General features: G+C 35.8%; 4 protein-coding genes across 6 annotated transcripts; 1 reads left to right on the top strand and 3 right to left on the bottom strand.

The window, feature by feature from the left end:
• Positions 1 to 9: 9 nt before the first annotated feature.
• On the bottom strand, positions 10 to 4,242 carry LOC123006403 (GPI ethanolamine phosphate transferase 1-like). The gene is made up of 12 exons (XM_044400853.1): positions 3,999 to 4,242; positions 3,312 to 3,575; positions 3,045 to 3,265; positions 2,643 to 2,868; positions 2,307 to 2,589; positions 2,035 to 2,256; positions 1,750 to 1,987; positions 1,527 to 1,699; positions 1,290 to 1,480; positions 1,040 to 1,245; positions 722 to 990; positions 10 to 652 (listed from the first exon to the last, which is right to left on the bottom strand). Exons 2-12 carry the CDS (start codon positions 3,560 to 3,562, stop codon positions 227 to 229), a joined length of 2,706 nt encoding a protein of 901 aa, XP_044256788.1. The 5' UTR covers positions 3,563 to 3,575; positions 3,999 to 4,242; the 3' UTR covers positions 10 to 226.
• A 303-nt stretch (positions 4,243 to 4,545) lies between these two features.
• On the bottom strand, positions 4,546 to 5,366 carry LOC123006102 (tax1-binding protein 3 homolog). Its single transcript, XM_044400285.1, has 3 exons — positions 5,220 to 5,366; positions 4,954 to 5,067; positions 4,546 to 4,901 (listed from the first exon to the last, which is right to left on the bottom strand). Exons 1-3 carry the CDS (start codon positions 5,274 to 5,276, stop codon positions 4,713 to 4,715), a joined length of 360 nt encoding a protein of 119 aa, XP_044256220.1. The 5' UTR covers positions 5,277 to 5,366; the 3' UTR covers positions 4,546 to 4,712.
• A 19-nt stretch (positions 5,367 to 5,385) lies between these two features.
• Positions 5,386 to 7,161, top strand: LOC123006101 (tRNA modification GTPase GTPBP3, mitochondrial). The gene is made up of 5 exons (XM_044400284.1): positions 5,386 to 5,511; positions 5,559 to 5,732; positions 5,783 to 6,006; positions 6,047 to 6,813; positions 6,861 to 7,161. The coding sequence occupies exons 1-5, from the start codon at positions 5,427 to 5,429 to the stop codon at positions 7,090 to 7,092; spliced, it is 1,482 nt and encodes a 493-aa protein (XP_044256219.1). The 5' UTR covers positions 5,386 to 5,426; the 3' UTR covers positions 7,093 to 7,161.
• On the bottom strand, positions 7,100 to 10,949 carry LOC123006100 (neprilysin-4). 3 transcript variants are annotated; one of them, XM_044400280.1, is made up of 18 exons: positions 10,643 to 10,949; positions 10,442 to 10,587; positions 10,234 to 10,388; positions 10,101 to 10,181; positions 9,912 to 10,050; positions 9,676 to 9,863; positions 9,543 to 9,630; positions 9,291 to 9,493; positions 9,062 to 9,241; positions 8,804 to 9,015; positions 8,672 to 8,755; positions 8,485 to 8,623; positions 8,099 to 8,438; positions 7,847 to 8,056; positions 7,694 to 7,800; positions 7,552 to 7,650; positions 7,430 to 7,506; positions 7,100 to 7,313 (listed from the first exon to the last, which is right to left on the bottom strand). In XM_044400280.1, exons 1-18 carry the CDS (start codon positions 10,705 to 10,707, stop codon positions 7,214 to 7,216), a joined length of 2,613 nt encoding a protein of 870 aa, XP_044256215.1. In that variant the 5' UTR covers positions 10,708 to 10,949; the 3' UTR covers positions 7,100 to 7,213. The 3 variants fall into 3 exon arrangements, with proteins under 3 accessions (XP_044256215.1, XP_044256216.1, XP_044256218.1); XM_044400281.1 differs by having other exon boundaries at positions 9,912 to 10,029; XM_044400283.1 differs by having other exon boundaries at positions 10,648 to 10,948.
• Between the last annotated feature and the right edge of the window lie 1,141 nt (positions 10,950 to 12,090).

The raw sequence follows: 12,090 nt of genomic DNA, 5'->3' as shown, positions 1-12,090 counted from the left end.
AAATTTAATCGAACACAAATTTATTAAAAACTGAACACAAAAATAATATCAAAATACAGTCTTATGACTCTTATGCAAGAACACTAATACTGAATGATAATACTTGTAGTACAAGAAAACCTACTAACTAGAATAATATAAACGAGCAAAAAACCTATACTAAAATTGAACAAAAGATGTCTTATAGACAACAAATATCTGACATTTGCGAGTCAGAGTCAGTAATCTAGTAATGATACAAAACATAATTTAGTCTAAGTGTGTAGACAATAGTGGTTAAGTAATAACCCAATCCGTACAACACCAAGAGTGCCAAAACAAACAGCTGCATAATGATAAAGCGTGAAAAACTGGTACCAATTTCTAGCCAAGTTCCAATGTTAGTGATAGTGAAGAAAAGTTCCATGAGCATTACATCCGAAAACATCAAAATTATGCAAAACATGCTCAGGGTGCTTCCCTTACGGAAAATGTTGATAGCGCGGAAAGTACAACTTGTGTATATAAACGGTATTACAACTCTCAAAAGTATTAACCCTGCCATTGTCAACGGACTATAAACAGTTAAAAAGCTACGAACCCACATCGGATCAAAAGAGCTGACACTTGCAATGCTTCCAGTACCGAAGAAACCCATGAAGATCATAACCAACTATTAAATTGTTAAGTTAATATACTCAAGTTGGATAAATCTTTGTTATTTTGTTAAAAAAAAGGATACAAAAAAGAAGCCTCGTCGAAAATCATTAGCAGTCGGTCTACGATTAGGTTCAAATTCTTCCGTAAAAGTCAGGCGATAAATAGTTTGATGACCATAGCATTTACTTTCAATCATTAGCCAAGCGTACAGCCACAAAACAAAAATCATCAAAAACAAGACTTCAAAGTTAGTGGTTACCATTAAATAAAACGGCGCAAAACCAATAAAAATGCTTGTAAGACGGACAAAAATGTGAGGTGACGAGCAAGGGATAATGGCAATGGGATAAACTAAAGTAAAATAAAAATAAAATAGGGTAATAAAACTAAAGCGTCTTACAGGCCCAAATCCATGCAAGATATTTCCAGTGTGAGTCAGATGCAACAATACCAGCCTGCACCGCCAAAGTATACAATGGTGTTATTTTAAAAATAATATGCTGCAAATCAACTACTTCCACCAGTCTCAAATTATAAAAAGGATATTCTAATTGACGTGCTATTAACTTATCCATAGTCATCCACCACAAAACATACCCCATCATGCTAAAAATTTGAATAAACGTGCCCTTTCAAAAAAAAGTACTTACTAAACAGTAAAGTTGATCGCTGTCCTCATAATCGGCATCAACGGAAAGCTAGCCAATAATATCGTTGCCGTAACCCAAGTAATTTTTTGCGGTCCAATTGTATTTCTTCTCAATGATGTTGAGAAATATACCGCCATGCCCATGAATATCATTATCACAGTCAAAGCCACACGGTCATGAAGCGTTTGAACCTTTGCAAAATTATTATATACAGAATGTGGCAGAAATGTAACTTACTAATAGTCGAAGTCCGGCGATGTACAAAACAAAATTAGTGACAGTATCCTTAACGCCGTAACGCTTTATGTATTTCGTTGCTTCTGCAATTTGAGGGTACTGGCGTACAAGTGCGTGAATCATGCCAAGAGGAAATAGAAAATACAAGTAATACATCAATGGCAAAGCTTGGACTAAAATCCTATATAGTAAAAAAATAATTAAGTCTAGTGGTAAAACTCACCGTTTAGGATAAATAAAGTGTTCAGATACGTCGGAATGAAGAGAAATATTTCTATAAATCGAATGATTTTCGCAGTGAGTCGAGAGTGTCGTCGTACTGGCATATTATAAATGGCTACATAAATTATAAAAGCAGCAAGTCCGATTGTTACGGCAATTAGGATAGGAACCTGGTAATAATTATGATAATAATCAGCACCTTGGATCAGATAGGTGATAAACAATTCGCATTCATGATTCTGAAATTATATAATTATTTCAAAAAATGTCACAAAGTAAAACATACAAATTTTGCAAATTTTTTGTCATCTAATAAATCCTCCAACTGTCTTAATTTAGCCGAAATCATGTCGTAACCGATACCCTGATAAGGTATGAAACGAATCGCATTGTTCATCCTTCGCCGTTTTTTTACCAAATATATTTCCGTCAATTGCCGAACATTTGAAAACAACATCTCACTTAAATTTTCCTCAGAAGTATCAATCAAATCACGAGGTAAAGTCCCCTAAAATTGAACGCATTTTTTTCGTTTAGACAAAAAAATTAAATACTTACGACTGAATTTATGGGGTAATTTATACCGATCAGAGCCGAAATTAAGGGCGCAACATCAACCTGTCTGATATCTTTTCGCATATCTTCAATTTTAATTCCAGCACCCCACGCTATGAAAGGAATTTCAGTTTCGTTTTTGGATCCCGCACCGTGAGACCCCGAGTTTGTCATTCCATGATCAGAAGTAAAAACATACGCGGTGGATTTGTCCGGAAATGCCGTCTCAAAGAGTTTCTCAACTTTTGGAATGATACTATCGACGAATTTGATATTTTTATATTCTCTGAGAAGATAATAAAGATAAATAAAGAACGGCTTTTGAAATTAAATACGCACAATGAGTTTGGTTTAAAGTCATGACCAGCTGTGTGGACTCCTCGTAAGTGTAAGAAAAACACATTTCCAGATTCATGAAAATCGCAACAATCTTCACATTTCATTTTTTCCTCAATAAAATCATGGACTTGGTCAAAGACCCAACTATCCATCAAAATCGTGTCATTTTTTCGGAAATCTTGGACCACAGAATCAAAAGAGTAGGAATGAATATGCGGTAGGTTATCTAATCGCGAAAACATTGTATTAGATACTAGATTATGCACTGATACATGAGCCATTTCTGCAATATTGTTCTGTTCTCTTATCTCGAGTTAAGTAACAAGAAAATACACAGTAAACTGCAGAGAACCATCTGTGTAAACTATTCAGAAATGACTATATCCCTTAAACTGTAATTACCTTTGTTGAACATATGGACGATATGAGGACTACCCCAGCACCACGCGTTCGTACTCTGGTTAATAACTGAATCAAAATTGACAGGATTTCCAGACCATCCTAGAAAAATCGCTGCAGGGTCCTCGAAAATTCCTGCTAGCAAAGCCACATGTCCGGAGCGCGATTCCGTCGGGATTCTCGTATGAGCGACGCCCCACGAAGCGCGACTTTTGCGTATTTTACTACAAGTATTTTAACAAAGACTAGTAAAAAATCTAAAGTACTTACGTCAAATTTGGAGCTCTTATAGCCTGTCCCTTTCCAAAAATTCCTTCAGCTCTGAGACCATCAGCAACAATGAAAACCAAGCGTTTAGCCGGCGGTTCTTCCGTTGATTTCATGGGGGTCATGCCATAATCGATGGGGCTTGAGAAATAGATGTCGAAAGCGGCTTTCAAGACCAAGATGTGTACAAAGACACAAAGAACGATCAAAGAGAAGACGCACCTCTCTCTGGGTCTTGCAGAGCGCGAATGCATGGTGATAACACTCCTGAACACCAAAATTGGAAAAATAATCGGGGTTAGCACGGAATTTCAAAAAGCAACAACAATTTCAACCGTTTTCGAACGAATGTCAAATTTGGAAAGTTTCCGTCGCGCACCGTCTAGATGGCTCTGATTCGAAATCGACGCCATCTTAATTTTGGAAATTTTGAGCCGCAATTTCGTGGAATAAAACCCATCAGGGGGCCAAAAATTATCAGAAATGCATTCCGAGGGGCAGATTTTACAGATTTGAGACGATTTTGGTCACCATGCGTAAAATTTTATACGGTTAACTCACAAACCAGTTAGAAGTGGTTTTCCGAGGAAAATCGAGGGAAACTATTGAAACCAACACTCACACTGACTCAGAACGTCTCAAATATGTATTTAATACAAGAAATGCGATTTAGAAGCAGATTTTACTTACTTTTCTCCGGTTTTTGTGACCGACGAGCGCGAAGTTAAAACACAAATATGGCTGCTGTAACGTGATTGGTTGGCGGACTTCACAGCACTCACACCACGCCAATCAGGTGGAATTACCAAGAATTCAAAGATATGGCTAAAGTTACAACCGATTAATTTAACACAATCAATTTATAAACAACATTCTAGTAGATTATTTTGTTAAGACTTGAAATACAAAACAACTAGCGTGTGTTTTTAACTTTTGCCGGCAGAAGATCGGTTAACACTGTCAGTTGCGAAAGTGCTACCAACCGCTAAGGAAAAAAAACACTGGCGGGAAAACTGAACACAGGCGGGAAAATTAAAAATGCATGATTTGCTTATAGATTTATTTAATCACTGATTCGCTAATACAAATCCATTTAAGCAAGTTGAACACCGTTGCAATGCTACACTTGGCAATACTGACTCAAAATATATCAACTGCAACTATAGGCTAACATTTCACATAGACTTTTTTAAATAAAAAATTAAAAACATTACTACTACAAAAAATAACAACTTACTATTAATAAAAAACGGAAATATATATTTCGTATCAAACATATAAAATCTATGCTTAAAATTTACTTAAATATAACTCACTTAAAATATTGGAATTATTGGTAACTGGAACAAAAAGGGATATTAAAGAGTAAATTAGAATGTTACATAGTTCAAAAATAAAACATATTTATGTCGATGTAACGCCCTTCCGAGCTACTAGTAGGTTTAATACAGGGTGTTTCTTAATGTAGCTAACTGCCTTTTTATGGGTAACCATCGTAAAATCGTAACCGTTACATTGAAGGATTTTATCGTGGACTCGTAGGCCGCTTTTAGAGGCAGGACTTGATTCATGCACCTCTGTAACGTAAATTCCCTGTAAAAATAAAAAAGTTACAAGCATTTAAAGAGATATTTCGTATCCTTACATTATCAGTGTAGCCCTGTGGACTCTTATGGTAGTCTTGATCAATTCCACCCCCAATTTTGAACCCACATCTCATTGTATCCCCATCGCGTTCCTTATGTAATGTGATGGGTATCTGTAAATGCACTTTCCATTAGTATAAACATAGATAAACTACTTGTAAAGCTTTTATTGTTGTTTAAATATGCTAATGATTCATACATGTAAACTATATTCTTAGAAAATTCTACGCCCATAGAAAATTTAACAGAACCCGCCAAAACTTACACTCAGACACTCCATAGCTGTGCCAGCTTGGTGTTGAAATGCCATTTTAGCACACATTTTGATGTTTTTATTAATAAAATTATGAAAATAAGCACAATGTTTTGAACGTTCTCACGGAACACAGATGACTTAAATGACCTTGTTGCACTTATCTCATTTGCACCAACTCTAGTGACAAAATGAAATTCACTGAACATAACCTCCAAAATGTTTAAAAACTTTTTACTAGTCCATAAAAAAACTTTAAAATTTTTTCTACGAACACAGAGCACTATTTATGCTTTATCATCTGGTATAAACTAATTTTGTTTTGCGAATTGATTCATTTTTTTTTAATAGGACAAGGCAAGTGTGGGGTTGCTGTCATAAGAGTCTCAGGGGCTTCAACTGAATTGGCTCTACAATGTCTCACAGGCCTTTCGAACCCCAAACCGCGAACCGCAATTTTAAGGAGCATAAAGCACCCCTCAAATCACGAAATATTGGATAAGGGGCTCATTTTATGGTTTCCAGGTTACACTCATTTATTATCGATTCAATTTTACTAATGTTTGTAAATCTAGGTCCTCATAGCTTTACAGGAGAAGACTGTTGCGAGTTTCATGTTCATGGAGGAATAGCTGTTGTTAATTCAGTCTTAAACGCGCTTGGGTCTCTTCCTGATTTAAGACTAGCTGAACCTGGGGAGTTTACAAGAAGGGCTTTCCATAATGGAAAGTTAGACTTGACTGAAGTTGAAGGTTTGGCTGATTTATTGCAGGCAGAAACAGAAATACAAAGAAAACAGGTGAATTGTAATTAGTTTTAGTAAAAAATAATTAAATCAGGCTTTTTTGCAAACTCAAGGCGCCTTAAGCAAGTTATACAACAAGTGGAGAGGCAGTTTGATCAAATCAGTGGCGCACATTGAGGCTCACATTGATTTTGAAGAAACTGAAACCATTGATGAAGGGGTTTTAGAACATATTGTTAAAGAAATCGAAACGATGAGGGATGAAATTGACAAACATTTAAATGATGGGAGGAAAGGCGAATTGTTGAGGAATGGAGTCAAGACTGTCATTTTAGGGGAGCCCAATGTAGGGAAAAGCAGTTTGTTGAATTTGCTCTGCAAGAGACCTGCAGCTATTGTTACACCAGTTGAAGGCACCACTAGGGATATTTTGGAAGTCACTTTGAATATTGAGGGGTATCCTCTAGTTCTAGCGGACACAGCAGGTCTGAGGACTGAAACTGACGACATTGTAGAAAAAGAAGGAATAATTAGAGCTAAGAGGAGTTATGAGTGTGCTGATCTTGTCATTCTTGTAATAGATTCAGAGAAGTATTACAGTTGGTTGCATAACCACTCATCTGGCTCAACGACTGATTATTTAAAGTTTTACGTTGAAAAACTGGGGTTACACGATTTACTAAATTATGAAAGTAACGATGAAATATTTACCAAAGAATGTATTATTGTTTTCAATAAATTAGATCTTGTGGAAAATTCACTTAATTTGCAAAATTCCAGTCAAATTAACTGCCTGTCATGCAAGTCGGAAGATGGGGTCCCAGATCTGGTCAACAGTATAAGCAATAAGTTAAAAGTTTTGTGAGTATTTGATTTTTGCAATTCATATTTTTGACTATTTTTTCCAGATGTGGCGAACCATCTGCTGAACACCCAAGTATGAATCAAGTGAGACACAGACAACACTTAAGTAACTGTCTCAAGTGTCTTAACTCATCTCTTGAAAAGTCTTCAAATGACACTGTTTTAATGGCCGAGTCTTTGAGAAAAGCTCTAAGACATCTTGGCTACCTAGTTGGCGTGACAACCACTGAACAGCTTCTAGATGTAATATTCAAAGATTTTTGTATAGGAAAGTAAAATTTGCTTCAATTGAAATAAGTGTATTGCCTATTTTATACAAAAAAATATTAAATGTATAACAAAATATTGACTAGTTACTTCACTTCCTGATTAAAACATTATTATTTTATATTATATTTTACCATAAGCTACATTTTTCGGATGGATTCATCCCACTGTCGGGGGGGCAGTTGTAAATTTTTGCAAAATCCTCAGAATTGCTGAGGGAACCAATAACTCTGGAAAAATAATATTTTTAAATAAAATCACACGATGGCGCTCATATATGTAAGTGTTTAGGTAGGTTAACACTAATGCCACTAGAGGGTCAACATAAAAATTAAACGTGTTTTACCTGAATATGCCAGGAGCGTGAACGGCAACCTTTAATCGACTTTTCACCGTATCAATCCTTTGTTTACCACACCACACCTGAAAATATTGAATAGATAAAAAACTTACAACAATCAAAAATACTTGGGCAAAATTGAGGAAAAACAATTGTCGTCCTGTTAAATTAATTCCTGGAAGGGTTTCATCGACGTCAGGATTTTGTTTTAGCCACATTTCATAAGCCTGAAATAAATAATTAAATGTGTTTTAATCTTTTATTTTTTACCTTAAAAGCTTGTTTTAATCCTCCATTATCGGCGATATTTTCGCCCTGTGTAATAAACCCGTCCATGTAAGTGTCCACATCAGGAATAATGTACGAATTATATTGATCTAAAAGCAAATGACACAAAACAGAATAAGAAAAATAAATAAGTACCAATCATGCATTTTGCTCGTTGATGAAAATTATAAATGGAGTCTTCCTTCCACCACTGTTGGAGATTTCCATAGTGGTCAAACAACCGGCCCTTGTCGTCAAATCCGTGCGTTATTTCGTGCCCTATCACCACGCCGATTCCGCCAAAATTCAGCGACTTAGGGAAGTGTTTGTGGTAAAACGGTGGTTGTAAAATCCCAGCCGGAAAAACTATAAATTAGTTAGAAAATTTTCTTTAAGCGAAATACATACTAATTTGGTTTTTATTCCTGCTGTAATAAGCATTGACAACCGCCGGAGCCGTTCCCCACGTCGTCTTATTAACTTCGGTCCCAATTTTCTTTTGCTCAATTCTGGTCAAATGCCTCAAAATACTCAAAGTGTTTTCGAAAAAATACTGTGGGTGCGCATCAACATCGTAGTATTTTTCACTCAACTCGTCTTGGTCTAGGAGAAAATCGGGGTAACCGATTTTCAGGTTCATTTTATCGATTTTCATCCGAGCGTAGTCTTTGGTGTCATCGCCTAACCATTTATTTTCTTTGAGGATTAATCGGAAGGCTTCTTGCAATCGTTTTGTCATTTCCAAAGTCTAATAAAATTATGTAAACTGGAGTAAAGTCATTTAGGCAACTTACATCGTTTTTGCTATTTTCGTCAAAGTATTTTTTTACGAATAAACTCCCGAGGGCCATTCCCATGTTGGAGTTGACTTGGGAAACGCAAAACTGCCACCGAGGGGGCGATTTTTCCCGTCCAAACAGGACGTGATAGAACCTGGAATTTGACATTAAACCGGTCCTGGATCAATGAATAATCAATCACCTTTGCTTCGCCATTAGAAATCTTTTATCTAGATTATTAGTTCGGTGTCGCACAAATCTCCAAATAAGATAATTTGAAATTGTTCTAAAATTCGATTTGAGTCACAGATTTGTTGCTTATTATTTTAATTACCGTGGTGGTGTGTGTGCTATAATATCAAACAATTTGTGTAAAAAATCCATACAGTAGCACGCAATTGGTTCTTCTAAGTCGACCTCTTTTCCTAAAACGATGCTAAAGTAGTGCACCCAATCAAATTGCGGGAAAATTTTTTGCAAAGCTCCAATACTAGTTTTGAGGTATAAATCTGTGACATTTCGCCTGTTTTCACTAGGGACCATTATCTGAAACAATTAATTGGCTAAAAAATAACAAATAAGTGTTCAATACATTTGCTAATTTTGTTTCAAAAGTGATCACATCGTTGACATCCTGTATCGCCTCATTTAGCGGTGCCCCTAAAATGGAGGCCACAGCAAGGATAAAAACTTTATACGCACGAAGATATTTTGAATAGGAGGGATCTAGGAAATAGCTTCTTCCAGGTAAACCTAATGTCGTCTGATCAATCTACAAGAAAGATTAACCCATTTAGAAAATCGGAAAATATCAATCTTACCTGGATAATGTAATTTTTCGAGTTAATTATATCCGGCCCAATCCATTCAGTTATCAAAATATCATTATTGTACAATTTTAAATTTGCCATTAATTCCTCGAGTTTAAAATTTGTATCGTCCCAATCTGACTGAATAATCGGCCACCCTCCTAATTCATCCAGTAATTTTATCAGCGGCTTTTCACCCCTCGATTCCAGCCTTTCTAAATCAATTTTGTAAAAATAATGAAATGATTTTTGTTTCACACAAACCTTCGTTCATGCATGATCTGTAAAAAAATCGAGCCTTGTCTACAGCCCCCATAGTTCGGTTGAAGGTGGTGTTTGTGAAATAGTATTCCTAAAAATTTACGTTGAACAAATTTTATTTTTGGAAATTCGGTACCTCATCCATTGCTTCGGATAAAAGATTTCTCAAAACAATATCCAAGTTCTCGCGCAACATCTCAAAAGTATCATATGACGTTCTATCGGCCGGAATTGTGTGATATTTATTCCAATTACCACAAGCATACTCGTAGAAATCTTCACAAGGATCAGCCGATTCGTTCATGTATTTTCTCATAGTTGAAGCTTTGAACATTTTAATGAATTAATTTTTTTGATTACTTAAAAAATTACCTTGCAATTCTCTGATTTCTTCATAATTTAATCGACTGTTCCAAAATAATGCATCCGAATTATTAAGGTAAGGTGGGGTAGTTTGGCTTTGATCAGTTTCAAATAATTCATTGCCATCCTGATCAAGCGGAAGAGATAACTCAAAAATAAGACAATGCAAATTTTTGTCAAAATAAAGTAAAAACTTACTGTCCACTGTAATGTTTTGCTTTCTAAATGTTTGTAATATTCTAGATCTGTGTCATTACGTAATTCCTCATAATCAGTGAACTAATGAAATTTTAAGTCGCCTGTTAATCACATAATTTTTTGAATAACTTACATTTTCTTGGTGTAAAGTAACTTCTCTTTTTTGTCTTCTTTTAATGTCAGTGTTGTTATTTAGAATTTCTGGCGCATATGACGTTCTGGCGTCTTTGAGGAGGTCTCTCCGATCTTCATCTTCTAAAAGTTCGGTTTCGTCAAATTTTTTCATTGCTGCAATACAATTTTTAAAGAATCAGAAAAAACGATATAGGGTGATTCAATACAGATAATATTTTTGTCGTTGCCACTTGCAACAGCGGTGTATCGTGTAAGAAAAACGATAAAAATGACAATGGGGAGAAGAATGATGGGTACAAAAACCATTCGTTTGAGTTTAATTTGCCAGTCTTTTTCATGGCCCACACACCATCTAAAACACGCTTGCGTGAGATTAATTGGCGCGTGATTTAATTAATACTAAATACCTTACTCTTCCCGATTCTTGATGGGCCGCAAGTCTGCACGAGCAAAAATTCTTTTTCGTCTCCATTGACACTGACAGAAAGTTCAACCTCACACAACAAAAACTACAGGATCCCAAATGATGAATTCGACCTTATTCACTTAGTAACTGGGTCATTTTGATTTAAGAAACGAATTAGCAATGATTTCATATTCACACTGCGCGTGTATAGGTATACTTATCGGATGTTTAGCCTAACCAGGTGCGATAAAAGCTTCCAAGAGTGCGACTAAGTCTGGAAATATGTGAGTTTTTGCTTGCTCGAGTTTAAGACTTTTCCAGACATAATAATATACTTTAATGGCTTATTAAAATACACATGCGCAACAAAGCATAAATAAAATTGTTTACAGGAAACCCAAAACGGATTACTGGAAGCAAGTCATCACATGTACCTGGACTAATGTAGTTTAGCAACTTTTCCGGTGACCCGCAAGGATCAACAAGCGGGCCTCTGCTGCAATCAACTCAATTACGAGTCGAGTTACTCAACGTTAATTAAATTAATTCTGTATTTGTCTTGATTTGAGTGGTTTAAAAAGGTGGTCTTATTAGGGACTGGTTGGAAAATAATTGATTTGAGTCAAATAGAACCAATCAAAATAACTAAGCGCGTTAAAACGTCCACCTAAAAGAATCATTCGATGAAATTTCGTCGGCTTTATAATTAATAAGAGAAGCTGATTGGCTGTCATATGTTGTTTTTAGCGCTGCGATGCTTTTATTTTTAACTAATATCTCAGGCTTTATCTGAGTGCTTTGGTAGATAGCACAGGTTATAATTTAACACCGCTTCTGAGTACTCACTGTAGGAGCATCCGATTTGGAGTAGACTGTGATGCATTTTTTACTCTCCAATTTTCGTAGTATTTTTTTTCAAAAACTGTTGATACCTAATTGTTGATGTCAAATTGGCTTGGCTCAAGTGAGAGAGTTACGATTTAATGTGAGTGTTTTGAGGAGGATTTGCCGTCGCTAGGTCGCCGGTTTAGTTCCATGGGTCGTGAAGGTGTCTACCGTTTCACATTCTAAGTCGAGTTATGAGTTTGCAAGTTTGAGCGGCAGCAATAAGGTTGTGATACACTTCGCTCTATAATTATCTTGATTCCGCCGCTTGTGAAATGCTTAATCTATTAGCAGACATTTGAGTTCAATGTTTTTCAGTGGAAACATTTGTATTTGTATTTTTCGGAAGAGTCACTTTTTTACCCCTTATGTATTTTCATATTCTCCTCACTTATGTGTGCAGTTGAATTCAGGACGTGTGTTCGGAATTTTTACATGCGAGAAAATAAGATCAAAAACAATTTTTGTCAATCTATTATTTGACGACAACATCTTTCCAAAATATGTTATTTTAAGGCGACTCGTTTAACCAATTTACAAATTTCATTTAATAAGACTAATCCG

The sequence above is a fragment of the Tribolium madens genome, unplaced genomic scaffold (assembly GCF_015345945.1).
Source record: "Tribolium madens isolate multiple individuals breed KSU strain unplaced genomic scaffold, Tmad_KSU_1.1 Scaffold_2;HRSCAF=44;Tcas5.2_LGX, whole genome shotgun sequence".
In the NCBI taxonomy this organism is placed as follows: domain Eukaryota; kingdom Metazoa; phylum Arthropoda; class Insecta; order Coleoptera; family Tenebrionidae; genus Tribolium; species Tribolium madens.
The sequence above is the reverse complement of the archived record's forward strand: the minus strand, read 5'-3'. Positions and strand labels throughout refer to the sequence as shown.